Source organism: Aulonocara stuartgranti, assembly GCF_965226115.1.
Source record: "Aulonocara stuartgranti genome assembly, chromosome: 7".
NCBI classification, from domain to species: Eukaryota; Metazoa; Chordata; class Actinopteri; order Cichliformes; family Cichlidae; genus Aulonocara; species Aulonocara stuartgranti.
Genome location: NC_138945.1, coordinates 58,083,884 through 58,111,765, shown reverse-complemented (window position 1 = coordinate 58,111,765; position 27,882 = coordinate 58,083,884). Strand labels below are relative to the sequence as shown.

General features: G+C 41.3%; 2 protein-coding genes across 2 annotated transcripts; one reads left to right on the top strand and one right to left on the bottom strand.

The window, feature by feature from the left end:
- Nucleotides 1–710: 710 nt before the first annotated feature.
- On the top strand, nucleotides 711–4,953 carry fam174b (family with sequence similarity 174 member B). Its single transcript, XM_082538428.1, has 3 exons — nucleotides 711–1,340; nucleotides 2,061–2,192; nucleotides 2,917–4,953. The coding sequence occupies exons 1-3, from the start codon at nucleotides 1,063–1,065 to the stop codon at nucleotides 2,918–2,920; spliced, it is 414 nt and encodes a 137-aa protein (XP_082394554.1). The 5' UTR covers nucleotides 711–1,062; the 3' UTR covers nucleotides 2,921–4,953.
- st8sia2 (ST8 alpha-N-acetyl-neuraminide alpha-2,8-sialyltransferase 2) lies at nucleotides 4,594–20,933 on the bottom strand. The gene is made up of 6 exons (XM_082538427.1): nucleotides 20,485–20,933; nucleotides 18,997–19,053; nucleotides 16,596–16,736; nucleotides 16,244–16,501; nucleotides 11,935–12,228; nucleotides 4,594–8,187 (listed from the first exon to the last, which is right to left on the bottom strand). Exons 1-6 carry the CDS (start codon nucleotides 20,580–20,582, stop codon nucleotides 7,875–7,877), a joined length of 1,161 nt encoding a protein of 386 aa, XP_082394553.1. The 5' UTR covers nucleotides 20,583–20,933; the 3' UTR covers nucleotides 4,594–7,874.
- Between the last annotated feature and the right edge of the window lie 6,949 nt (nucleotides 20,934–27,882).

Genomic DNA, 27,882 nt, shown 5'->3' with positions numbered 1-27,882 from the left:
ATTTTGATTACAGCTATCAGGAAAATTTCACTGTGAAGAAATTATGGTATGTGTTTTTGCTTAAACTTGGACATAAATGTTTACCCCACCCTATTTAACTGTTTGTGTGCAGGTGGTCTGGTAACAATGAAAACCACATTTCATGGAGCCATAAACGTGTGCACATGAACAGAAATTCATATGTTGTTCTAAAATCACATATAAATAAATGAAAACACTGTAAAATACCAAGAAAAGTAGCTTTGGATGGGACAGAATAAACTGTTTTTTAATTTCCTTCAATAGCTCTTTAAACGCTGATGACTAAAAATGACCATTTTCTAAAAATCAAATACATTTAAAAGCTGTTATCTATTAACACTGAAACCATATCAGTAGCCAGTATCTTGAACTGTGAAGTAGATGGGCCACAGCAACATAAAACTACACCAGGCGTTGTTTCTGTCAGCTAAGGAAAGTCTCGTCCACACTTCTAATAACTTCTAATGATTCAAAATATGAGCCGTGTTGAAAGGAAATCCATGAAATTGGACCTGCACATTTCTTTGATATGTCTCTTGTATTTTATGAGCTTTTTTTTTTATTTGTTTTTTATTAAGGTAAGCTACTAACAGGTCAAACTAAAGTTGCCAGCATAATTTTCCCCCAATCGCACGAAGTTGTTGAAATTACACGATTAGCTTGAACGCAGCACAAGCCCACATAATGCTCTTCTTCAGCACCGGGAACAGCGGGTCAGCCTGCAGAGCTCTTCCGGAGGCGGATAATCCCCTTCTCTGCGCGAAGTCCTCGTACAGTCAGGAAGGGATCGCTGTAGCTCCCCTCGAGAGGAACACGTTTTGGGATCAAATGCAAGTTACGACGGGGGAAGCGCAGCTTTGAGGACAGCTTGGACGTGTAGAGAAATGTCTGCGCATCTCTCCCTCTGGCTTTATTGTGTAAACAACCAAATCTGACACCGATAAGCGGATTCTCTATAATGTGACAGCTGCTGTCGCCGCTCATCTATTTCGGGAGAAACTACGGGCAGTATCCCGCTTGCGTTTTTATTATTTCAGGACAATGGTGGCTCATAACCTGGCCTTAACCTTTATTGCCGCGGCTCTTTGGGGGGTCAGCGGCGAACTATTGCTCACTCCTTCATCTGCGACGCACTTAAATTCAACATCATCATCATCCGTCATCAGTCAAGATTCACTGACTAACAATGCCACGGATGCTGCCGTGGGATCCCGGATTTCATCTCTAATGACGTATCTTCCGACCCTGAAAAACATTGTTATTTTCATCTGCGTGTTAACAGCTGCTCTCATCACGTGCCTGGTCATCAAAGTGGTCAGGTAGGCAGGTTGGCGCAGAAAAAACAAAGCAATCGTTGCAACGGTTGTGAAGCTGTAAAAGTCATGCAGACATTATGAGAGCAGGATTGTTTATACATTTGCGTGTGGTTGATTTGTCCCCGTGTGATGTGATGGAGAAGGGTCTGGGCCTGTTGATTCTCATCTTACGGGGATTTCTAGGCACTGATAAGTTTAGCGTCATACTGCCTTATGTAGTCGTTTTATGTGCCCGTAAGCCTTGAATCTAGTGAAGTGGGCTACATTGTTACTCTGTTTACATTTCTCTGATTGCACAGTTTATTTTCGGGCTCATCCAGGTCAGATCTAATTCTGCTAGTTGCTATTTTCCTTTGCAGTCAAACTGTTGATCATATTTCTAATTAATCAGTGAGGTTTTTTTTAGTCCCTAGCATTTAAGAAGTTGATGTAAATAAAAACAGTGTAAGATCCAGGTCAGATCTAATTCTGCTAGTTGCTATTTTCCTTTGCAGTCAAACTGGAACTTCTTCTTTGGGAGGTTGGCGCTTACTTAAGCAACTGATTATCACCATATTGAAATAATATTTGCCCCACTTTTTGGGCCAGTCTGAGCACTTTAACAGACTTCATATGGCAGAACTAAAGGAAGATTACAACTTCAGGTTGTAGGCTTTGTGGTCCAAAAGGCAAAGTTTTAATTCTCTTGCTCACCTCATGTGTGACTGTTGTCTTTTCTCGCAGATCTGGCAGAAGAATCAGGAAGACTCGGAAGTATGATATTATCACTACACCTGCAGAGCGCGTCGAGATGGCGCCTCTCAATGAAGAAAACGATGAAGAGGATGACTCAACCCTTTTCGATGTCAAATACAGGTTGGTTTGTTTTGTTTTTATTTCTTTTGGGTCACTTAAGCAATGACAAGTTCATCATGTTACATTCATCATATTCCAAGCAGAACCAGAGGAAAAACTCCTTTTCTTCAATTTCTACTGGTCACATAAGCAGAGAAGAAAGAAAACACGAGAGCCTCATGTACTGAGAATGTTCTACGTGTATCAGAGAAGAGAAAATGTAGATGTGGATGAGTACTAAAAATGATGGCCTTGAAGACAGATCATAAGTTTCTTTGTACAGGTTCTTACACAGCAAATGTAAGGTTAATGTAGATTTTAAAACACTGATACGTTTTCCTCAGGCGCCTTAATCTTTACTATTACAGTCATAAAATGCTGAAACCCTGATTTGCTTATGCAAGATTGCACTTTGGTTTTGACTGTGAAATTTTGCACAACGGCAAATTTACCAGCCGTCCCGGAAGTTTTTTTTTTTTTTTTTTTAAGTACAAAGCTTGATTAAAAACTGTGTGGCTGACCAGCTTTGGTCATCCTAAAGAAACACACTACTTTAATTCTAATGCACTGTTGACTTTAGGTCTCACCCTTCCGTGCTTTCCATTGTTCACACAGTCACTTCCTCAAAGGGACGCCTTGTTTAATTGACATTCCTGACTTCCAAGTCAGACAGGACTCTTGACGGGCAAACACACTTCCTCCTCACTGTGTGCTCGTTAAGTAACTCTAAGTTTCTGCTTTGCAGGTGAATACCGGCGTGGACGTCAGCGTGTTTGAGCTGATGACTCCCACTTGGCCCGGGACAAGTACAAGTGATTTCCTGTATTTTTTGGGGTGTGTGTGTGTGTGTGTGTGTGTGTGCGCGCGCGCGCGCATTTCCAAGTCTTACCATATCAGCAACTTAATGCTGTCAGTGCATGGCTTGTATCTGTGGTTAAATGGTGTTTTGACATTACTGTTCGCTGCTTTCCTAAAACTTCTATCACGTGAGCCAAATAATCTCCCAGGTTATTTCTAATGTTAGAGATAAGGAGGCTCCAAAAGTCTTTCAGCGAATGTCTGCTTTGAAGCCATGTCCGTAATCCAGGGTTAATCACACTTTAAATAACTAAATAAATACATGGTGGTCACTACAGATCATCGCCTAATGCGTAAAGTAGTCATTTACCAAGAGTACTTTCTTCAACTGTAAAATTTAATTGATATTTTTTTAACCAAAACCAAATATTACCTACATGTACTAACCACTTTGTTGTGCGTATATACTGTTAAAGGCTTTCCGGTCAGGAGTGAGCATACGCTACATATATATATATATTTTACCGTGTATTCTTTCAGACATTCCTGTTTCGCTGCTATCACAGCTGACGTTGACCTTTAAGGTTATCAGATTTGACTCGAAGCGCAAAGACTTTGTGTCATATTTATGGAGTATATACCAGTTTGCTATGAATGTGAATCTGCTGTTATCGAGTGCGCTGAAACACGCTTAATCCTTAAAAAAGGAACCGCTGAGCAGGATCGGCGCTGCCTGTGGAGACTGCGGTCATGCCGCCACAGTGATTAACATGCGCCCAGTATCTTACTTTCAAGGCCAAGTTAAAGTTTGACTTTTCAGGGTCAAAGTCCAGTTGCTCGCTTTAAAAATATCCCCAAATTTGATATTCTTTATACGAGCTAACAAATTAAAGTCCTTCACTGTAATATTCACTAATGGCTAACTGACCTCTTCTCATAAAAGAAGAAATTTTCCTGGGCTATGATTGTATTAAAGGCCACTTTTGACATTTGGGGAAGTGATTGTTACTTTTTATAAATACTAAACCACTATATTAAAAACTCATATTAAAAAAAATTAAATTACGATTATCTATCTAAAGTTTTATTCACAGTGAATGAAAGGAAAAGCAGAGGAGATCACAAGACCCTCACGTCTCCGTCTGCCCAATAACGATAATTACATTGTTTGAGGAGCGAGGCAGAACAGACACAGATGAGTTTTTCTGCAGCACACGGTCGCGCGGTTGCCGTCTGTGACCTTCTCTTTTAATCCAAACTGTTATCTGATAGTGCACTGTGGCCTGCAGGTGCAGCTGTTTCCAAATGACCTCCATCCTCGGTTTAATAAGAAAATAAAAAGACTGCCGTGACCAAACTTGCACAATCAATTTATCGTTTTCTTTCTCTCCCCACGCCTGTCTGAAATAAAGTGTTTTTGGAATTTTGGGTAAAGCTGGATGTGTTTATTGTCTTGACAGAATCATTCATTGAATCATATGTGAATCAAACTTGTAAACATACTGAATTTTTTGAAATATGATGTTCTGTAATATTCCTCAAGCTGGCTGCTGTTATTTACTGTTTTCCACTTTTTCTCTTCTGTCCCGTGTCTTTAACTGTTTGTGCAGAAAGCTGCAGATCAATGTGTTTGTGCCTGCTCAGACAAAGATGCCAACCTTTGTCAAAGTTTTTTTTTTCTTTTTCTTGGCTGGAGTTGTGTGAAATGATGGAAAAACTTCACCGAATCATCTGCTGCACATGGTCGCTCGTAAAGAGAAATTAAAGCTGTAGCGGTGAAACTAATTTCCATGATTCCGCATTTTACCCAAAAACAAAAAAGAAAAAAAAATTACAAGTGGAACTGTTTTAAAAGTTTATAGTAAACAAGCCCCTGCTTGGTTTCTGACACAGATGTGCGTGTAGCCCTGTCTGTTTCCTCAGTTTCCATTTATTTGAAAAGCCACTGAAATAAACCCGCTTCCTTTGAAGTGTCAAGGAAAAATTTTGTGTATTTTTTTGCCACAGAAAAGTACATTCACGTTGTCATAAATGCACACGTTAAGCATCAGTGAGTCACACTGAGGATCATAAAAACGAACAAAAAGACTGGAATATGCTCAAACTGTATCCATTAACACAAGACAAACGTGCAAAAGCGAGTATTAGTTTGCTGTAATTTGCACATTAAACAGATGTTAACAGGGTACGTGGGGGGGGGGGGGGGGGAGCAAGATAAAAACTGTACAATCTTCAGAGCAGGGAACATGTGTGAGAAAGTTTTTCTCATCTGTGGCAAACTCCACATTCTGGGTTAATTAACTTAATAGCGTTGGTCACAAACCGTTTCTATTTTTTGCCAAAGTCAGACAAGCTCACACAAATAAACCTTTCATTGCTTCAGACTGCTGACGTCTCTAGTACAACTTTCATGTCTATTCTTAACTTAATTGGCGGCGTAATAAGGTCGACATGCAAGTCAACAGGCGCATCCTGTCAAAACAACACTTTTTGTGGACAAATCACATGGCTGAGAGCGCATGAGAGGCTATTTGTTTAGCTATGGAGCTCTTGGAATATTTCAAATGCTTCCTTTAATTTTCTATAACAGAGGCATATTGTTACAGAAAAATACCCAGAGCTTCTTGGCCAAAATCTCAACATCGAGATAACTCCAAAAAAAAAAAAAAAAAAAAGCCCAAAACAAAACCCCTTTTGATGAGGCGGATCCTCGAAGTACAAAAATACAATTTAATCTTGTGTTAAGATGTTCCCGTTTGAAAAGCCAGTCTACTACTGGCCTTAAAATGTACATAAAAAGGAGTTTCTATCCTGACCAGAGGCCTACGACGAGACGTTTTTTGCATACTCTGTTTTTATTTTAAACTGATAACTAGGTTAAAGAACTCACAGCCAAATAAAACCTTTTATAGTGTCTGGGCATGGGGATGGTCCACTTAGGGACTGGTGGAATTGATTTATTATAGGCACAATACTATGTATCAAACTATTATATTGGTTTAATACTAATTCCAAACATGCTCTACAAGAAAAATGAACACATCACTCTACCTCCATATTTCTTAAAGTGTGACCTGTGAGCCCGTAGCAGCTCTTGGTAACATGTTACGAGGTCTTTCAGGGCAACAAAGAAAGAAATGCACTAGTTTATATTTAACTAATCCACACATCAAACTATTCTTTACACTCACTGGCCACTTCATTAGGTTACCTTGCTAGTAAGCTGCCTTAATGCTTTATGGGATATGTGCTGGAAACATTCCACGACCACCCGTTGTGGTCTCCTGTCGCTGTGCCCCGTCTGCTTCACGGTGCAACGTGTTGTGTGTTCAGAGAAGCTCTTCTGCATACCTGGGTTGTAACAATAATTTGAGTCAGCTTAAAGCAGTCTAGCCATGCTCCTCTGACCTCTGACATCAACAAGGCATTTCCACCCAAAGAACTGCTGCTCACGATCCAGTGAGCTCCTCTCTTTATCAGGCCATTCTCTGTGAACCCTACAGATGGTTGTGTGGGAAAATCCGAGCAGATCAGCAGATTGTGAAATACTCAGACCAGCCTGTCTGACACATTCAGAGTCACTTAAATCCCCTTTCTTCCCTATTTTGATGCTCAGTTCAAACCTAAGCAGGTCATCTTGACCACATTTGCCAACATTCCCAAATGCACTGCTGCCTCATGATTGGTTGATGAGATATTTGCATTAACAACCAGTTGAACAGCTGTGCCTAACAAAGTGGCCAGTGAGTGTAGCAGCACATATCTGTGTTACAGCCATTATAGCAGACTAAACCTTTCTACCACTGACATATATAGCTGGTGTCAAGAAATGCAACACTGAACATATTAAGTGTCGCGAAAAGTCAATTAAAAACACAAATAACAGACACGTCACACACATTTCCAGTGTTTGTGATGTGTGCAGACCTCCTCTCCCTACATTGGTCATAAAAACCTTGAGAACCCTTGCTCCACATGAATAAAGGCATACAGATGTCCAGCTCGGGGTCCTCTCAGTGATATTTCACTGAAATAGTTGCTGATTGCGACTTAATGTTAATTTAAAAGCACATTATGGAGCTTGCTTGTTCCCAGGTTTGTAAGGAAGCCAACGAATACATTCATCTCAAAAAGTAAACCTCTTCTTAGTACAAACATCCAGCTACCGTCTCACCCTCCGGTGAGGAAACAGGGCTGGTGCTGTTTGAGGAAAGTTTACAAAGTGGGTTTACCGTTGGCAAAGTCTGAGTAAACATTCGTATGTGAACAGCTGGTACACTCCTCCATTATGCTCACGCCTTCCTTTCTTGATTTGGTTCTCAAGGTAACCTAACTTTATTAGACGGTGGCTCTGGTTTATTGGAGGTTTGAGTTTTTGCTTGTTATTAACCTTCTAACATTAAAGTAAGGTTATGTCATAGAAAGCGTTTAAGAGATTCCATTTCAAAGTGTTTTAAAAAGAAATGTTGGTCCCCTTTTTTCCTCTATCATCATTCTTCCTGATTATTAAGTGCTTCCATCTTGTGGCTCAACAAGCGAACCAGTAATTTAACAGCTCACAAAACACCCCTAAATTGAGTCTTGTCATCGCAAAGTTGGAATATGAATTTCAGAGCCAGCCTTATTAACTTTTAACACTTGTGGGATGTCAGCTACTTTTAATTTAGAATATAAAAATGAAATTATATTCATTAATTTATTTAATCAACACACATACAGACACGCAAAAAAAGATGTGCTTGTGGAGAGACCTCAGGCCTGAGGGTGGAGTTGGTCACTCTTTGAGCTTGAAATAGAAAAATTGTTCATTCCAGCTGTTGAAAATAAGTTAATTCAAGTCTCATAAAAGTGCTAGCAACGAGAAAAACTGCTCGTATTCAAGTCTGCTTGCCGCAGAACCTTCTGCTATTTGCTCTGGAGATCTTTCTGTGGTCTCTGCTGGATGCCACAAACCCCAGTGTGGAGCCGTAGCGCCCCCTGTCTGTGCAACGTGCTCAGGGTCCTGAACTCCAAAGGCATGGTGTGAGGACTCGAGCTGGAGGTGTACTCATATTTGAGGGTGTCGTAGTAGTGGTATTTAACCGGTTTGCCTTGCGGGTCGAGCGAAAAGGGCCAAAAGCCGTAAAGGTGGATCTCCTCGCAGAAGCGAGTGGCCATTGTGTACATGAGGAGGCCGGTGGTCGGACGTTTGATGTGGACGTTGTTCGTCAGCCAGTACCTGCAGATGCAGACAGAGACAGAGCTGTAAGATAAGACAAAACAGGAGACACTCGGACAGAACCAGAACAAAAGGATGAGCAATGAAGGTGTCCATAACTCTTTTCTGGGTACACAGTGAGCTCTGCATTCACTGGGAAGAACCACTTTTCTCCTTCAGTAAGAGGAGGAGTTGAATCCTGCGCGACACAAGCAAAAATAGAGAGTTTGACCGACACCTTTCTGATGTAAACAACAACACACTGGCCTCACAACTGTCTCGCATATTCCTAAAGTCTTCTGTAGGTCAGTTGGTTTAATAATTTCAGTCTTTCAAACGTGATGACTGGCTGCTTTCTTCCCTCTCTCTCTTTTACCTTTGAGTTTTCCACTGGTGATTGGTTGAAGCTGTAGGAAATGGGATTTTTAATTTTGTGAAAGAAAATGACTTCTATCTGTCGAGAGTTGGATTTTTTCACTGCAGTTGCAGAACTGCAGTAACTCCTGGCTGCTGAATTTGACATGAAATCAAAAATATTTAGGTGGACGATTTTTTTATGTTTTACTTTTTTGCAGAGTGTTGCTGAGCAGCACAGACTGTACGTTCTTTTCACTGCGTGAGCCTTTTTAACAAAAGCTGCAGACGCCACAGCTGCTCTGCACGACTATTTTCTCTACCTGAGGTGACTAGCAGCTCCTGTGACAGTGACGTGCCACACGCTCCCCTTGGGAGCAGCTTCGGGGACAGATGGTCACACGTTCGCTTGCATCAGCTTCATTTTCCTTTCCAGTCACTGGCCCATTTGCCCAGCCTTGAGGCCACAACAGCCTCTCCTCTAACACCCTCTATAGTTAATGTGGAAGCTCGTGTTGAGATGCAGCAGCAGTAACCTCCCACTCTAATCAGCTCATGAGCCGTGCAGGACAAACAGTGGGCAGGAGAACAGGGTTTAATTATCAGTGGCATCATCCGAGGTGAGATTTGAGATTTGGTTGCGGTGAATATGAGCACATAAGATTTATTCTCTACTGCAAACTAGCACGATTTAAAGTTCGGCTTTTCCAAGGAAAGGTCAGGGGAGCATTTATCAGGCACGACTATCGATTTAGGGCAAAGACTGTTTCTTACGGTCTGTAAACAAGAAAAATCATGGCTGGTTGTACCTCTTTGCAATACCGAGAGTGAGTTGGAGCATAGAAAATCGCATAATTTGGTCACCGACCAGCGGTGGTTGTTAGGCTTTTAACGAGGCAGGAAAGAACCAGGGCAGAGTGTGCTAATGATAACAGAGGCGAGGACACACAAACAATAGCAGAGAGGGATTTTTATAAATGTCCAAATGCACTTTAGGACATTTGACATCAGTGTAAAGAGGACTTCTTAAAAAAAATCACTGACAAGCTGTTAAATAAAAAAAGATAACAGTAATGATAATAAATGGAATTTATAACATGATTAACCAAATGCACTAAACACAACACATTAAACCACAGCGCAGCAGCTTTTCCTATTATCTGAGCTATGCAGGAGCTCCGGAAAAAGCAGCAGAAGGAACAAATCAACAACATTTGCAAATAATTAGGCAAACTGATCTTTTCACAAGCTCGTATAAATCAGGCTAAAGAGCTGACGGGAACATGTGATCACCGAGATTTTGACTTCGCCTCATCAGTGAAGCCTCAGCGTGACGCTGAATTGTGAAATGTGTGTGTTTGCTTTCTTGCAGAGAATCAAGTCGAAAGATTGACTTTATGAACACCATGAGGTCAGTCCACACAGCTTTTTAATGCAGCATCTCTGCTGGTTGCCTGGCAATGTCACGGTGTCAGGTGCAGGACTCGCTGCTCCCTGCTTTTTTTTAACCAAGATAGAGTCAAATGGTGGGAGCGCTGTGACTCAATGGAAATGTCATATTATATTTTGGTCCAGCACCACCTCTGACCCCGTGACTTTTCTTTTGATTTCACCATGAGGATGATATTGTGGTTTCATTTTGGAGTGATGATGCAGGTTAACCTCTCCCAGCTGTAACTGGGCAGGACCATCTAATCAAACCACACAGAGCTCCTGTGGATGATTACGAAATGCTGGGTGACTCTCACACTTTTTAGCCACGGTATCTTTGCTGTGAAGTACAGCAGCTGCTTAAAGACTGGTCCATGTTGATTACCATGCGTGCTAAGCACTATGGAAAAGCCTTTCCCAAGCATGGTGGGCAGACACAGCACTCAATTTCTAGAGAATTTTTAACTTCCCTCTGTGCTCAAGCAGCTTTAGTGGAAAGTGTGCACAAGGAGATGGACTTAAACACCGTGCGTGTCCTTGTGGACTTGTACTGAATCCTCTCATGCACCCTGCCCTCAAAGCAAGCATTGAGCATTGTGCGGGTGCAGCACTGTTGGACAGAACTAAGCAGCATATGCAAACATTCAACTTGAGCCAAAGAGACCAGGCTAGTACTTTTCCTTTCCTTTCCTCAAGATATTCACACTAAGCTAAATGCTTCTTACCTGACATGACATCAGACAAGACTAGACCTGAAGCAACATCTGCCCATGTGAAAGAAGTACATTTCCCAAATTGACCCCATCACATTGTATCCAGGGTTAAATTGGTATTTTATATATAAAGTGGGCCTATTTTATATTTTCCTTATTTTTTTGTCACAGTGCTCATTTCGGGAAAAAGAAACCCATTTCTTTTCCTCCCTTTTTTCCCCGAGTTTCCACAATTTACAAGTGTCCCATAAATGTGTCACAAGCAGGCGATCCTAAAGCTGCAGACTTGAAAAGAGGACAGCTATAAAAGGAGACAGCAACCGAACAAATGAGTGCGATGGTGCCCGTTTAAAACAGCCCTGTGCAGAACAGACAGACCGTTTCAGGAAAGCAAACACATACAATGAGATAAAAGTGTAAACAAAGAAATGTCGTTCATACTTGTTCAGCTGTCTTCGTGCGATTTTTTTTTAATTACATTTTTTAAAAGTTGGCACTTTTCTGTCATGCTTTCAAATTTCAAGGCCCTTTTTGAGGGTTAAGACTAAGCTTAGGGTTAAAATTAGAATTAGGTTCAGGTTAGTGTTTGGCAGTTAGCTGTGATCCTAAACTTAGGGCTGAGAGGCAAAAGTGAAGCACAGAACGATAACGGCACAGCACAGCTGTCACTCTTTTAGTCAAAATCTTGTGAGCCGTTCATTCAAATGACATCAAACTGGGCACTGCACTCAGCCAGGGGCCCCACTAATACCCCTGCAAAATTTGAAGTGGATTGAAAGAACAGTTGGAGAACAGATGGACGGACAGACCGAGAGTCCTCAAATTATTAGAAAGAAGTTATTGTCCAAAATAATACTCAATTTGGCTTTCCCAAAGACAAAAGCACTGACAGTTTAAGCAGTAAGTTGGCTTAAATGGAGTTAGCTAAAATGACTTGTTACAAATAGAAGATCAACTAAAGGCTGCACAGTGGGGAGGGACGTTTAACCAAAATAAGTCATTCTTGGAACTGTGAGTCATGCAAAGCTACTCAGTCAGAGACCCAGAATAAAACTATAGGGCTGAAAAATGAGCATAACAGTTTCCCTTTTAGGTAAATTTGATAGGTGGGCCCTTGAGTGGAGAAAGGCAGAGTAGCTTTATCTCACCGACTGCCCCCGGTGATCAGCTGTGCTTAAAAATAGCCACCTGGGCTGCAGATTGGCTTCGTCAGCCCCTTTGAGTGTGCTGCTCACAGGTGTTCTTATAAGTCTGTGCTTGAGCATCTTACCCTCTGACGGCATGGAGAAGGCGCAGCGATGGAAAGGCGGTGCGTATGTCTACGGTGTGCAGCAGGATGAGACGCAGTGCCCACTCCACGCGCTCCTCTCCGCCCTTGGCCATGAAGGCTGGGATCCACAACACGCTGCCGCTGAGGCTTTGAAGACGCCGTAAGAAGCGTTCCTTCCACTCATTGGTGACCAGGTCCTGGAAGGCTCGCTGCACTACTGACGGGTTCATGGTCACCAAGTTGGTCCGCCATCCCACGTCCTGAAAGTATTCCTCCACCGGTGCCAGGTTACACCTTAAAGCAAAGAGCGTTCAGTTTTAACATGGGGAAATACTCTATTAAACACCTAGGATTTACACAAATGAATCAAATATATGGTTCGCTAATGATGTGTAAGGCTTTTACAAGTATACAAAAGTAAAGAAAGTCAAAACTTTCCACCTTTATGTTACAGTTAAAGCTCTGATATCCTCTATGAAGGCAACTTTTAAGTAACTTTCACCTCCCTATGTGGTTCTGATTAATGAAACACAGGTGGATAACTGACGGGTTGCATTAAGCAAATGGTGGAAGCTGTTCGATCATCTCATCGTGAAACCTTGACGAGAAGCTTTTGTTTATTCGTTTATTTTTTCCACGTAATTTAGCAACCATCTGTTTCCCCCACCACCACCCAAAGTCTGAAGAGTGAAACAGAGCAGAAGTAAAGGTGAAATTCAGCAGGAAAGCAGGGTGGCATTTTCTTCATTGATGTTAGTCTCCGCCTGAAAGTAAATGTCAGAAAAACACAAAGCTGGTAATTATCCTCACAGCGAAACATCTCCATTCTGTAGGCCGGGAGGAGACATCAGGAGGCCTTGTTGTTAATACGTTTTTATTCTCTTATCTACACACTGATTACAGTGTTTGTTTAGTCTGAGCACTTCAGATCTGCGGGGTTTGTTCATATTTTCAATGATAAATTACCAGGACTTTCATCATCTGAAACATCAGTGTAAAAAGAATCAAAATTCAGTGCAGTGATTCTTAACTAAAGATTAATGACAAGTTTTATATAAAAGCCATAGTTTAACTAGAGCTGCCTGTCCCAGCTTTTGCTTATCTTTTTAAATTTTAATTCAGTTGTTTCACTTAGTATCCACTGTGACTTTGCTTGTTTCCATTTACAGTGGGGCAAAAAAGTATTTAGTCAGCCACCGATTGTGCAAGTTCCCCCACCTAAAATGATGACAGAGGTCAGTAACTTGCACCAGAGGTACACTTCAACTGTGAGAGACAGAATGTGAAAAAAAAAATCCATGAATCCACATGGTAGGATTTGTAAAGAATTTATTCGTAAATCAGGGTGGAAAATAAGTATTTGGTCAATAACAAAAATACAACTCAATACTTTGTAACATAACCTTTGTTGGCAATAACAGAGGTCAAACGTTTACTATAGGTCTTTACCAGGTTTGCACACACAGTAGCTGGTATTTTGGCCCATTCCTCCATGCAGATCTTCTCGAGAGCAGTGATGTTTTGGGGCTGTCGCCGAGCAACACGGACTTTCAACTCCCGCCACAGATTTTCTATGGGGTTGAGGTCTGGAGACTGGCTAGGCCACTCCAGGACTTTCAAATGCTTCTTACGGAGCCACTCCTTTGTTGCCCGGGCGGTGTGTTTTGGATCATTGTCATGTTGGAAGACCCAGCCTCGTTTCATCTTCAAAGTTCTCACTGATGGAAGGAGGTTTTGGCTCAAAATCTCACGATACATGGCCCCATTCATTCTGTCCTTAACACGGATCAGTCGTCCTGTCCCCTTGGCAGAAAAACAGCCCCATAGCATGATGTTTCCACCCCCATGCTTCACAGTAGGTATGGTGTTCTTGGGATGCAACTCAGTATTCTTCTTCCTCCAAACACGACGAGTTGAGTTTATACCAAAAAGTTCTACTTTGGTTTCATCTGACCACATGACATTCTCCCAATCCTCTGCTGTATCATCCATGTGCTCTCTGGCAAACTTCAGACGGGCCTGGACATGCACTGGCTTCAGCAGCGGAACACGTCTGGCACTGCGGGATTTGATTCCCTGCCGTTGTAGTGTGTTACTGATGGTGACCTTTGTTACTTTGGTCCCAGCTCTCTGCAGGTCATTCACCAGGTCCCCCCGTGTGGTTCTGGGATCTTTGCTCACCGTTCTCATGATCATTTTGACCCCACGGGATGAGATCTTGCGTGGAGCCCCAGATCGAGGGAGATTATCAGTGGTCTTGTATGTCTTCCATTTTCTGATGATTGCTCCCACAGTTGATTTTTTCACACCAAGCTGCTTGCCTATTGTAGATTCACTCTTCCCAGTCTGGTGCAGGTCTACAATACTTTTCCTGGTGTCCTTCGAAAGCTCTTTGGTCTTGGCCATGGCGGAGTTTGGAGTCTGACTGTTTGAGGCTGTGGACAGGTGTCTTTTATACAGATGATGAGTTCAAACAGGTGCCATTCATACAGGTAACGAGTGGGAGACAGAAAAGCTTCTTACAGAGGACGTTACAGGTCTGTGAGAGCCAGAGATTTTCCTTGTTTGAGGTGACCAAATACTTATTTTCCACCCTAATTTACGAATAAATTCTTTACAAATCCTACCATGTGAATTCATGGATTTTTTTTTCACATTCTGTCTCTCACAGTTGAAGTGTACTTCTGGTGCAAATTACTGACCTCTGTCATCATTTTAAGTGGGGGAACTTGCACAATCGGTGGCTGACTAAATACTTTTTTGCCCCACTGTAGTTTCAGTCTTTATTAATTATTGTTGCATGGAGGGAATATGTCAGAGGCAAGATTTAGTAAAATCAGTACAGGTATTATAAAAACACAGAACCTCTTGAAATCACAGTCTTGTAGAAATTCAGAATCTCAATAAATAAATACATCAAAGCCTCATAAGGCAATTTTTAATTAAACAAAAATGATTTTGTTCTGTAAGCCTCGTGTTCATTTAATTGCTCCCTTTTTGTGACTGGTCAGGTGCCACCAACGCCATGCTATCTCTTTCATAATCTATGTTTTAAACCATAATTATAAAGTGAATCACATTTGCCAAATTTGCTAAAACTTCAGCAGGCTTTGGAGTTAAAACTTTAATTGCCACAGATTTGATTTTTTTTTAAAAAATTAATTAATTAATTAATTTGAGCAAATGAACCCTGGATCTTTTATCTGTGTGGGTGTTCTCCGCTCTGGGGTGTTGTGTTTTACATCTTAATGGTTGCTGTCGCTGTCCACAGCAGCTAATGTACCCACTGCAAAGAACAGATGGTGCATGATGAGCTGAAGCAATCTATGTACCCCGAACGCTGTCAACCTACTTTGTGGGAACCGAGCGAAGGGCAGGGAACTATATTTAGCTGCAACATTATCTGCCGATCGGATATGTGAGCACAGAAGCGAATTCCTCCGCTTCTCAAAATGACACATTTCCTGTTCTGTGACTTCAGCTGACCATTACTGCCATCGCCTGGCATTATCATGATGCTGAGGGAGTCTAGAAATCATGACCTCTTCTCACCAGGGTAACACGGCAGCACAAGATACAAGACAGACAGGCATACAACAGAATCCACTCGTGAAAGGTGTGCAAGACTTTGAGCTATCGATCAACCAGCGCAGTGAGGTGCTGCTCTAATTCTAACAACACTGATTTCTGAGAGAGTGCAGGTTGGGCGGTTCTGTTCGATCATGCCTAACTCCAAAGATAATTTAAACCAGAACACTTTTCTTTTTTTTTTTCCATCTGCCAAATATAATACAGCCTTGACAGGCTTTTTTTTCTTTACCTCTGGTGGCAGGTATGAATGGTGATACATAACCCACTCAGGGACTCGCGAGCTTGCACCCAAACACAAACAGACCTGGCCGATGGCTTCGCAAACAGCGCGCTCTGCTAAATGAGAGCAGGGCCCAGGAGAACACTGGTGTTTCTCTGAAAAGCACAACGTCTTACCGCTGAATGCAAAGGCTGTTCAAAATGTCAATTTCATGTATAATCGTTCATCTAACAGCTCTCAACTTGACAGTTGGCTCCCAAATTTAAGCCATCAGAGAGGCTTTGACAGCTTTTTCAAATGCGCAATTAAAATATTTCCAGCCGTGTGGCCACCAGCTATCGATTATCATACTAATATGAATTATACACTCAGTGCAGGAGATAAGACAAGCCTAAAACTTAATGCACCAATCTATTTCAATTATAGTCCATTTTAACTGCTGTGTTTTATGATTTATTTCAAGCAAAAGGCTTCTAAGACTTAAATCACCCATGTTACCTGATAACAAAGTCATGAGAGTCGATCTCAGGCCCACAGCTGCTGTTCAGAAGGATCCCGGAGTTGCCCACGATGGCACAGCGCCTGTAATGCTGGTTTTTCATGGGGGATACGGTTGGCAAGAGACGGTAGAGATTTTCTGAGATGTTTGTGGTACTGTGGCGATCAAAAACATAGTGGATGATATCTCCCGGTTTCAGCGTGCCCTTCAGAATCGAGATGTCTCTCTCCGGGTCGAGGAATCTCAGAATGTTTTTCCTGTGAAAAGAGAAAATATGCGCCAATTATGACCGCCCGTCTACAGCGAAGTGTAAAACCTTGTGGAGATAATTGTGGAGGGTGATAAAAATACCTGATGAGGTGGGAGAGGGTCTTATTGAAAGTCCAGCTGTTTGACGAGTGTTTGGCAGTGTTATTGTAGATTGGACGGTGACGATATGTGTCCGCGCTTGCTGTTGTCAAAGCAGTGGGGTTTACATGTACTGCAGCTTTTCTAAATGATAAGAAAAAGTTGTGTTACCAACACACAGTCCAAAAAAATTATGCCTGTTATCTCCTCCATGTATTGCTAGAATTTGCCCCATTCATTGCTAAATCTAAAGGCTGTTATGTCAAGCTTTTCCTTCTCCGAACAGACTAAAAACAGAGATGCTGTATAGAATGTAACCAAGAAAAATATGTGAATCTGAGTGTACCAAGGTAGAGTTACGGTACAAGAAAACTAGATTCAACAAATGACTCCATGCTTTGTTTATTACCGGCTTTGCTCTTTTCCAGTCCCTTGGTTCATCTTCTATGTGTGAAATTTAGTTTCACTTCCTCTTCCTTTAACCCAACTTATTTCTGATTGGTTGCCACTTGCAAACAGAAGGTTTAAACAGCAGATTGCCGATTAGGGCTATCCCCTCTTTGTGACCTAATAGAGAGCCAGTAGGAGGAAATAACATATGAAAGTGAACCTTTTTAATACACTGAAGCCTGAATTTTTCACATATGGCATTTTTAGTTATTCCCATGCCGGCTCCATTATTTGAAAATTTCGCCATTTTTAATAGGAGCATCTACCATCAGTAAGCCCAGAAAATGAGGAAAAGTAAGATAGGTCCAACTTAAGATGAAAATTTGAACTGGAACATGACATCTGATGGGGCTGCTCTATCACTGGCCATTTTGATAGGGACACCTGTTCAACTTCTCATTAATGCAAATATCTAAACAGCCAATCACATGGTATCCATTTAGGCATCCAGACAAGACACCCTGCTGAAGTTCAAACTGAACATCAGAATGAGAAAAAAATGTAATTTAAGTTATTTTGAAAAAGCGTAGTTGTTGGTGCCAGATGGGATCTGAATATTTCAGATTCTGCTGATATACTAGGATTTTCCCATGCAACCACCTTTACGGTTTATAGAGAATGGTCCAAAGAAGAGAAAAAGCATCGTTGATGTCAAAGGTCAAAGGACAATGGTCTGTTGCCTTCTTGTCTGCTTCCAGCTGACATGGAGGCAAAAGTAAATCAAATCACCACCTTTAAAAGCAAAGTACAAACAAGAGCATCTCTAAATATTAAACATGGTGAACCTTAAAATTGATGTGCTATGGCAGCAGAAGACCACACCTGTGGGACTCCTCTCAGCCAATAACAGAAAACTGAAGCTACAGTTCACATGGACTCAACAGAAGACTGGGAAAACGTTGTCTGGTGTGATGAGTCTTGATTTGCTTCGACATTTGGACGGTAGGGTCAGAATTTGGCACGAACAACACGAGAACATGGATCGATCCTGCCTTGTATCAATGGTTCAGGCAGCCAGCGGTGGCGAAATGGTGTGGGGGATTATATCTTGGCATACTCTGGACTAATATGTACCAACAATACTAATGGCTGAGTATTGTTGGTAAGCATGTGAATCCCTTTACAACCACAGTGGACCCATCTGTTGATGACTGCTTCCAGCAAGATAACGCAACACATCACAAAGCTCAAATCATCTCAAACTGTTTTTGTGAACATGTCAGTGAGTTCACTGTATACACACAGCACCCACAGTCACTCTATCCCAATCCAATACAGTACCTTTGCAGGGACAGGAGATTCGCAACACTGATGTGCACCTGACAAGTCTCCAGCTAATATGTGATGTTATCAAGTCAATATGGACCAAAATCTCTGAGGAATGTTTCCAGCATGTTGCTGAATCTGTGCTACAAAGAATTAAGTCACTCTTGAAGCAAGAGAGTGGTCCAACCCAACAGTAAAAAGGTGTACCTAATGAAGTGTCTGGTGAGCACAAATACTGCTTCAGATTCTTAAGGACTTGCGGCAGGCTATATGTAGGTACAGATAATATTACTTCTACTTAAGTATCTGATTCATTCAGCCACTGCTCCAAAAAAGGACCTCCTTGACATGAACAATAACTGTTCGGCGAAATACTGCAGTTTCCTTAAAGTTAAATCCAGCTTTGCTCACATGGCAGATGTTTGCATTGTCACATGGATACCACACAAACGCACATACACACACATACTTTGATGGGTATTTATAGCGGCTGTGTCTCGCCTTAAAAAAAACTAATGAGACGCTCACTGTGACTGACTCACTGTGGCATCATAGCTGTAAAGGATTCAGTGACCAATAGCAAGCGAAAATTACCCAGAGAGGCCATTTAGCTACCCACTGGTGTTCTACAGCTGTGTGTGTGTGTGTGTGTGTGTGTTTGTGTGTCTGAGTAGATAAGATTTCAGACCTGTGTGGTTTGGGGATGAGCTGGTGCAAGTTCATCTTCTTTGAATGTCCAATATTTCTGAGTGGGAAAAAAAAGGTTTAGATTGAATTATGAATCACTTACTGCGGTGTAGATTCTTACACTGAGCTGTATCCAGCAGCAGGCGTACTGTACATCACTCTTACAAGACAGAATAAAGGTGAAAAGCACACATTAAGGCATTTTTAGAGAACTTCACTGTGGACCCATTTGCTGATGTAATGAGGGGAAATGTGGCCTTAATGGGGCCCCATTATACTGAAAAGAAGATTTTCTTTTCATGGAGGAAAAGAGCGATCGCTTTACAAGGGTGTTGAATGCATCAGGCAAAATGCATTTACAGTAAATATATTGTATATGCATTCAGATTGTTAAGCTTCGAGCAATTTTGCAATCGTGACCTTGGTCACATCTAATAGACGACTTTAAATATAGGAGTGAAGAAGTGAAACACCGGAGTGCTACCGGGGCTCCTTTCATTCGTTTTACAATCCCGGTGGCCTTTAAATATATTGTTATAATCATATTAGCTTGAATTTTATGCAGGAGTGGAATTGGTTCTGGTGCTTCTCCCACGGCAAATCACAAACCAATGTGACCTCATTACAATGTGAGCCACAGCCGGGTAATTGCTTTCAAAACAAAATGTTCTTGCTCAAAGGGGAGAAATGCAAGAAGACAAAAGCTGCATAGAGACGTAGAATTTTTTTCTTTAAAAGTGAGTTTTTGTTTTTTGGTTGTTGTTTTTTTTTTTGCCATTCAGGTAACAGGGCGTCTTTCCATCTATGTGATGATTATGAAGAGAAGCAGAGGAGGATGTAGCCCTGCTGAGGTCTGGTTGGATTTTTTTTCTTTTCTTTTTTGGAACCTGCATGTTTTTCATGCTAAATTAAGAATGGATCTTCTTGCAGGTCAAACGCGAGTGTGTGTGACTTGGAGGAATCCTGCGGCAACATTTCAAACTCTGAAAATGAAAAGAAGAAAAATATATAGAGGAGACCCTCTTTTTTTGTCGTTCTTTTGCCCCTTCACCTCTTTTGTCTCTCTTACACACACACACACACGCTTCCCCCTTCTCTCTTTCTCTCCCCCCTCTCTCTTATAGTGTAAATGTATCCTATCCCGCATGCAGCCTGCTGCAAGACAAATAGCCTAATCCTTGGAGACCCAGGCAGGCGGGCTGCTGTAGGAACAGCTGCTCCTGCTGCACCCAAGTGTTACAAATGTAGAAAACAAACCGCGCACACTCCGGCACCCCAAACTCCGAACTTCATTTCAATTCAAATAAACTCGTTTATTCCACTCAGTCAGCCCCCTTTTCCCTCCCCTCACATCACACATCGCACCTCAAATCTTCTGAGAAAGCCTGAAGGAAATAACCTGCTGGGTAAGAAAACAATGGGCATCATCTCTCCCTCCCTCTCCCTCTCTCACACACACTGCGTGGATAAATCACGGCGGGATACTTACGCAGTTTCTTCCTCCACTTCTGCAATATCATCAATTATCAAAAGCACAACCAGCAGCGTTACAAAGCCGAACAACAGTGTGCGGAATACAAGCGGCATGGCTGAGAGGGGGGAGGCTGCAGCCGCCGGGGGGGCCGGGGGGAGTCCCTCCGTTTAGCGAACACTGACTTAAATGAACCTCCTTGTGTTTTCCATTTAGAAAGCGAAAATCCGCTCAGTCATCTGTGCCTTTGTTCTTTTCGCCAGAGTCGGACACTCCCCGGCGAGCTGCGGTCCTTCCTCTCTCCTCTCTCTCTTCTCAGATGTTCAGTTGTGTGTGTTTCTGTTTCCCGACGGGGCGATGCTGCTGCTGCTGCTGCTGCCGCCGCTGCTGCGGTCTCCGCTCTTCCCTCTATTCCCCAGTCAAACTTTGAACGCGTGCACCTACAGAGCCTGCCATGGGAGCAGCGAGATGTGGACCACATGCAGTCTTAAAGGCGCAGGGGCCAAACTCTCCCATCTTCACTCCCCCCCCACCCACCCGCCCACTCCACATCCACCATCCACTCAGCCGGTTTGATCTCACTCTCCAGGTTGCTGCTCCAGGTGTTGCTGGCGCACGGAGTGAGGAGAGGTGAGAGACTGCAGCAGTGTGGAGCCAGCCTGCACAGGTGTATGAGGCGAGTGGTTAAAAAATTTAAAAAAAGAGAAAAAATCAGGCATGCATGAATCATCTGAGTGCAGTATTCAAGCAGGCATGTGTGGTCTGAAAACCCACGTTGTCAAAATAAAGGTCAAACATCTTTCTGTAGCCGTGTTCACCACTGTTGGAAACTAAACTACTTGTGTGCCTTTCATAGTCAGCTTTAGTCATTAGTTTGTTTAGAGCAGCAGAGAGCCCTATATCTATCTTTTTTCTTCACATTTCCACTTAAAAATGAATCCCAAATTTTGTGAGTAACAAGAGTGAAATTCACATCTTCGAAAAGGAGATGCAGCACATCTTCTCTTTACCACCAGACCGGAGTGGCATTTGAAAAAAATCTTCTATCTAATCAAAAAAAAAACCCCGTAAATAGCCTTGCAGCAGTGAGTCAGTGGACAGCGATGTCAATGAAAATGTTCACACATCCAACAAGAAAAAGAAGCCAAAACGGATCCCACATCTATCTGCGTCACAGTAGCTTCTGAGTGCACCCTGTTTGGCAAATTTCAACAAATACTGCACTTTTTAAATGGGCCAAATATGTAAGAAATCAAAGCTATTACCCCACAAACAGCAAAGATTACACACAAGTAAAAATAAAATACACTGCATTGTAAAAACAAAGCATAATTTGCTTTTGTCTTATAGACACGTTTTCTTTTTGTCTTATACAATATCTTATATCTAAAAGTGAAATTGATTAGAAAAAGTTCACATTACAGGGCTGCTACAAAAAGGAAGCAGAAGAGCATCTCTGAAGCAGATGTGTGGCAGAAGCCCAGATGTGTGGCAGAAGCCCACACGTCTGCTGCTGCTGCTGCTGACGTTGGCACATTTTCAGTGTCTTAGTACCAACTGAGCGTTGTTTAAACACCGCAGCCTACCTGAGTGCCATGGATGACCAAAGTGTCACAAAAAGATGTCCCAAAGCTCAAATCACATCAAACTAGAACATAGCTGTGAGTTCACTGTGCTCAAATGGACTCCACAGACACCAGATCTCAATCTAACAGAGCATTTGGGATGTAGTGGAACGGGACACCAGCATCATCCATGTACATCCAACAAATCTGCAGCTACTGTGTGATGCTGTCCTGTCAATATGGACTGAAGAGCGTTTCCAGCAACTTGTTTAAGCAAATTGTGAGCGACTGGAGTAGTGTGCTTTGTGTTATCACTTATGCAGTCTTGTTTGTGCTATCAAAACGCCCCTCAGAGACACTTTCCTCTGACACTCATCAGAGAAGTGTTGTTCAAAAAAAATTAGAACATTTTGATTTTGGGAAACTGTCAAAAACTGAAGTTGTCATCAGGCATTGTGAACTACTACTTTCCACACTGAGGAGCATGTTGAGACTACAATTTGATATTCAAACATAGGCGTGGATGCTTGACCAGCTAACTATATAACTCGTTAATGGGATTTCAAATCCACAAAAACAACTGGAAGGAGTTTTTTTTTCCTTTCGCTTGTAGCTATAGATAAAACACTGCATTTTTACAGTGTGGAAGGGATGGTTTGGCTTTTGTGTGACTGTGTAGATACTTCATTAAAATCAGAAAAGATTTAGGATTTAGGATGAACCATTCTGTTAATCATTAGATGTGACCTGGGGTTTAGCTGGAGCTTTAGACGTCCAACCCCAGGAAACTCTGAGTTTGAAGCACTTCTTTTCCTTTATTGTGTGAATCTAACACACCGAGTTGCAACTTTTCGGGGGGAATGCCTGCTGACTTTTACTGGAGTAAAATGCATTTTGCTTTCAAATAATCATCCTCATCTTTCGGCATTTAAATTTCTCCCTGCTTAGTCAACGCGCCTCCAGGCACGATTTAGTCTTTTGTCATCTTTTTGTGTTTGCTTGAATTTAATGCAAGAGTCAGATTGTAACAAACCGACAGCTCTATTCGACGTCAGGCCGCTTTTGTGTCATTTGTTTGAGGAAGCAAGTGCAGACGTGCAGGTAAACGCGCCACCTGATCGTGCCGGGGAATTTATTTTAATTTAATCACCCCTGGAAGTTAACTCACGTTGAAAACATGTCACACAAACCTTTGTTTTGAAGTCATACTGTGCATCTCAGAGCAAGACTCATTTGCTAACTAAAACCCCTGTAACATAAAGTTCTGACAGCAGTTTTCACATTTTTCTTGGTTGTCAGACAATTTCAGGAAAAATCTTCTGCTGATGTTACAATCAGGAAGAAAATATCAAAAACCTCCCCCATTCTCCTTCCTACTGGCTCCTTCATGTTTTATCAACCTGTCTGCTTGTACACGGCACCAGAAGAGAGGCTGCGCAGCCGCTGGCTGAGATCACAACATTGTGTGTGTGTGTGTTTGTGAACAGCGGGGATATTTCAGTTAACCACAAAAGATTCAGTCGTTATATGAGCACACAAATCATTCACTGGAATGAAAAAAAGGACCATTAGCTAAAGAAAAAACGTCTCTATCCCCTCCACAAACTTTTGAGCTGCGTGTGTTAATGATATACATAATAATCAGCCACAGAGTTCATTTTTCTGATAAGGCTAAACTATCGACATGTTTGTGCTTTGAATTAGGTTCTGAATACAACTCTGCCCCTTAAACAAAGCACTTTTAAAGCAACTATTATCGGCACTTCATCCGGTTTTTGTAAAAGATGACCTTTTGCTTTTATTGACTGGGAGGATGGCTGAGATGAAAGCAATTCAGCCTTCTTTCTTTCTTTCTTTCTTTCTTTCTTTCTTTCTTTCTTTCTTTCTTTCTTTCTTTCTTTCTTCCTTCCTTCCTTCCTTCCTTCCTTCCTTCCTTCCTTCCTTCCTTCCCTCCCTCCCTCCCTGAACTTTTCCCTCCCGGCTTCACAGACTCATAAATGTTGGACTGTTCTGTGATTTCCAAACACATTTTTAAAATTTTCTCAATTATTTTGCTTTGCTCAGGGAATTCCAGCACTTTTCGGGCATAAAATAATTAGAGCGCTGATGTTGGAAAAGAAATGAATCTTATCACGCACCCCTTTATTACTGTTATGCTGTGCCAAGATTTTTCCTTTGAATATATTTATGTTTATCCCAAAATGCTAACTGAGCATGTTTACTTTTTTATTTTCTTGCCGTTCCTTTAGCAGATGAGTTTCTTCATAAGTACAAACGTTTGAATAGTCGTCATCGATTCTTCATTCCTTTGTAATTAAAAGTCATTTATTAAAATGTGTTACCCCTCCATTATACAATTCCTATCATTAGCATCATTTTCGCCCTCAGTCAGTCTTTAGCTAGTTAGTTAGTTGATATATAATGAAAGTAAATTAGGGATTATGCAGTCAAAACAAATCTAAAGGGAAAGTGCTATCTGTTTTCACATTCCAGGCATACATTTTCTACACGATTGCGATTCACAGACATGAATAAAGGTCTAATTTACATAAATTGAAAAGTGCAGCTGGAGCCCTGAGATTGTGCATAATGACTCATAATGATATTTACACATATGATGTCTGGTTTTACATCCAGTGTTAATTCACAGTTCACTCTCAGTGTGTTTAGTGGAACATGTACGTCGCATTTCCACTCTGGGATGAAAATCCAAATGAGAGCAGGATGAATTCAGTCACTCTATCAGATTAACAGTCACTGAACGTGTATCAGCAATTTGAGAAGGATGCAAGTCGAGGCACCCCAGAGAGGATTTACTGCTTTATTTTCTCCACTCGAGCTGTTGTGTAACGCTTTGTCTTACTAAAGCAGCCATTAGGCTAATTGACACTTCTTGACTAAGAGAGAAAACTCTTGCCTGCAGCAGCGTCTGTTTCCTGCTGGTGGATTCTTGTTGTTGTCGTTGGCTTTTTTTGTTTTGTTTTGTTTTGTTTTTGCTCTGCCTTTCAACAAGGACACCTTCCCGGGGAATCGCAGTTGTTGTATTTTGTGCATCTTTGTTGTGAGGAGTATCAGGAGTGAGGTGAATATCAGAGGCTGTTGAGACAGATGCAGTGATACTGATACTGCTGCTGTCATGCACAAGCTTTTTCTCTTTCTTTCTGTGTGTGTGTGTCTTGTTCAGGAGTGTCATTGAGCTATTATTAGACTTTACAACCACCTGACAACGACACTCGCTCAAAGACAGGCAGAAATACACTGCGCCCTCATTTTTAAAGCGCATTATAGCCACATTTGCAAGTGCTGAGGTGTCATTGTAATTATGAGATGTCGTTTTCAGAAGCAACAAATATGAGGAGGCCATTAATTTTGCATGTAAGATCAGTGAGATCTGTGTAACATATCATAAGATAACTGCTCCAGCAGACTGTATTTCCTTAAATTTGATAAGACTAAGGAGATGAGGGAATAGTACCTTGATGCCTCTATACATGCTTTACATGTGTCATAAGATCCATTCATCTATTTTCTTCTGCTTATCCTTGGCAGGGTCGTGTGGCGCACTGGAGCCTATCCCAGCTACCACAGGGCGAGAGGCTCCAGGCACGCTGACGCAGGGCTAACACAGACATCACAGTCACATACACACCTATGGGTAATTTAGAATCACCAATTAACCTAACCTCAATTAACCGAACCCACGCAAACACGTGGAGAACACGCAAACTCAGGACCTTCTTGGTGTGAGGCAACAGAGATAATTATGCCACCGTGCTGCCATAAGATCATGTTTGGCTTTTTTGAACCGAAGAAAGCAGAGGTGGGCTCGATCCAAAGATAATATCGATAAGAATGCTGGTATTGGTATAGATATTGGATACATACTAATGCAATAGCATCGATACTTTGTTGCCTCTTACTTCAGTATTGTGTTGAACCTTTTTTAAAATTACTATTATTTTACTAAAAAAGAAAAATTTGTTTTAAAATATGTGAAACTTTTTAGTGTTTTTTGTTAATACAACAAAGCACACTTTGAAATTTAGGTTAATACAACTAATTATTGTGAAAAATACAAATCTGTGAATTAGTGAAATGTATTCAGAGTTGCAAATTGATGATGGTTCATCTCAAACCATGACACATAAGCCTTTATAGGTCAAAAGTATCGGTATTAGTACTGGTATTGGTGATACTTGGTATCTAAACTATATCAAAAGTATAAGTATCCCACAGTACTAGCAGACAGGCTTCAGCTCTGCAACACTGTTTTTAGTGTAATGCCCACCTGTTACAGGTCAGCTTCTGACTGACAGGGTTAGGGGTTTTTTTTGTCGATACCTGTAAAGTATATTATTGACACTTTTTCAAAATTTCCTTCTTATCTCTCATTTGGTTACATTTTAATGACACTCAAACTGTAGGACTAAATCTTGCACCTTAAATATTTGTTAAGGCTGAAAACAGGAATTAATTCCAGTGTGTTTGTTTTTGCCCAGAAAGGATAACTGGCATAATCATTAGGATGCTGTTTTCATATATGGGTTAATATAAAGTTGCTACAACGTTTGTCATATGGGATTTCACTACCGTATTTTCTACCTTAGTTATTTACAGAAATCAGCACAGCGGTATGACAAGGACGAGAAATGTCTTAATTTGTGACATAGATTCACCGAGGCTGATTTTAGCGAGATTGACAGGTTATTGATCAGAGATGCTCTTCTGTTCTTCAGCTGGTGTGGTCTTCTGATGCTGTTGTAGCCCATCTGCTGCTTTTCTGCATAGCTTGGTTGATTTTCTGTTGCCTTCCTATTAGCTCGAAGCAGTCTTGCCACTCTCCCCTGACATCAACCAGGCATTTTCACCCAGACAACTGATCCTCACTGAATATTTTCTCTTTTTCAGACCATTTTCTGCAAACCTTGCCACAACAACCATGCCACATTCAAAGTCACTTAAATAATTTTTCTTCTCTCGGTTTGAACTTCCGAAAGTTAACTTGATCATGTCTGCTTGCTGAAATTCCATGGATTACTGTCAGATGATTGGACGATTTAATATTTGAGTTAAACAGCTGTACCGATGAAAGTGAATATATATATATAGCTCTGCTCAGTCATTTTAGCTCAAGGTTGGACATTTGAGAGTTACATGATGTCAAGAACACAAGGACTCGTGTGCTACGTCCAGAAATCCAGGAAAGCTATTATTCAAGTGTTTCTTAAAAAACCCAGGAGAGAGGACCACATCAGTCATCTTGTACCAGCTCCCTGTGTGTCAATAAAGTGACTTTTATATTCTTTTGTTGGTTTATAAGGGACTGAATCTACTTCACTTTTCATATGTCATATATCAGGAATGAAAGTCTTAGAAAACGTGAGGTCTGATTGAACTCTCACGTCTATTAATGTGATGAAGTGAAGAACTTTGAATTGTGCTGCTTTTGAAAGCCTTTATTATACAAAAGAAAAAGAAAATTCTCATTGCACACTTTGTCCTTCCCTCAGCAGCATTTGCTGTTAGAGAGCCTTATATACATCCTCATGTAACATTCATGCTTATTTGACTTCAAAAGGTAAAATTGTTCTTTGATTTATTTATTGTTTTTATACAGTAAAAATATTAAGTAGCACTTGTTAAAATTATTTTTGCAGAAACATGTATTGATTTACATAATATCTAGAAGCATATTTTACAAACTCTCAGTGGTTCTGTGGTACTCAAACTGTGAGAGCTAAAGTCTAACGGCTAAACTAAGCCTCCAATCCACTGTGCAAATCAAAATATGGAAAGTCTCTGTCCTCATGTGGTACCATTAATTTCTCGTGTCTATATAAAGCATCTCGCT

What these genes read in the sequence shown, in the direction of transcription:
- fam174b (XM_082538428.1), top strand. Translation starts at nt 1,063, where the DNA reads ATGGTGGCTCATAACCTGGCCTTAACCTTTATTGCCGCGGCTCTTTGG. An exon ending in CTGGTCATCAAAGTGGTCAG is followed by an intron (nt 1,341 to 2,060) that starts GTAGGCAGGTTG and finishes CTTTTCTCGCAG; the next exon opens with ATCTGGCAGAAGAATCAGGA.
- st8sia2 (XM_082538427.1), bottom strand. Translation starts at nt 20,582, where the DNA reads ATGCCGCTTGTATTCCGCACACTGTTGTTCGGCTTTGTAACGCTGCTG. An exon ending in GAAGTGGAGGAAGAAACTGC is followed by an intron (nt 19,054 to 20,484) that starts GTAAGTATCCCG and finishes TTTCCCACTCAG; the next exon opens with AAATATTGGACATTCAAAGA. An exon ending in ACCCTCTCCCACCTCATCAG is followed by an intron (nt 16,502 to 16,595) that starts GTATTTTTATCA and finishes CTCTTTTCACAG; the next exon opens with GAAAAACATTCTGAGATTCC.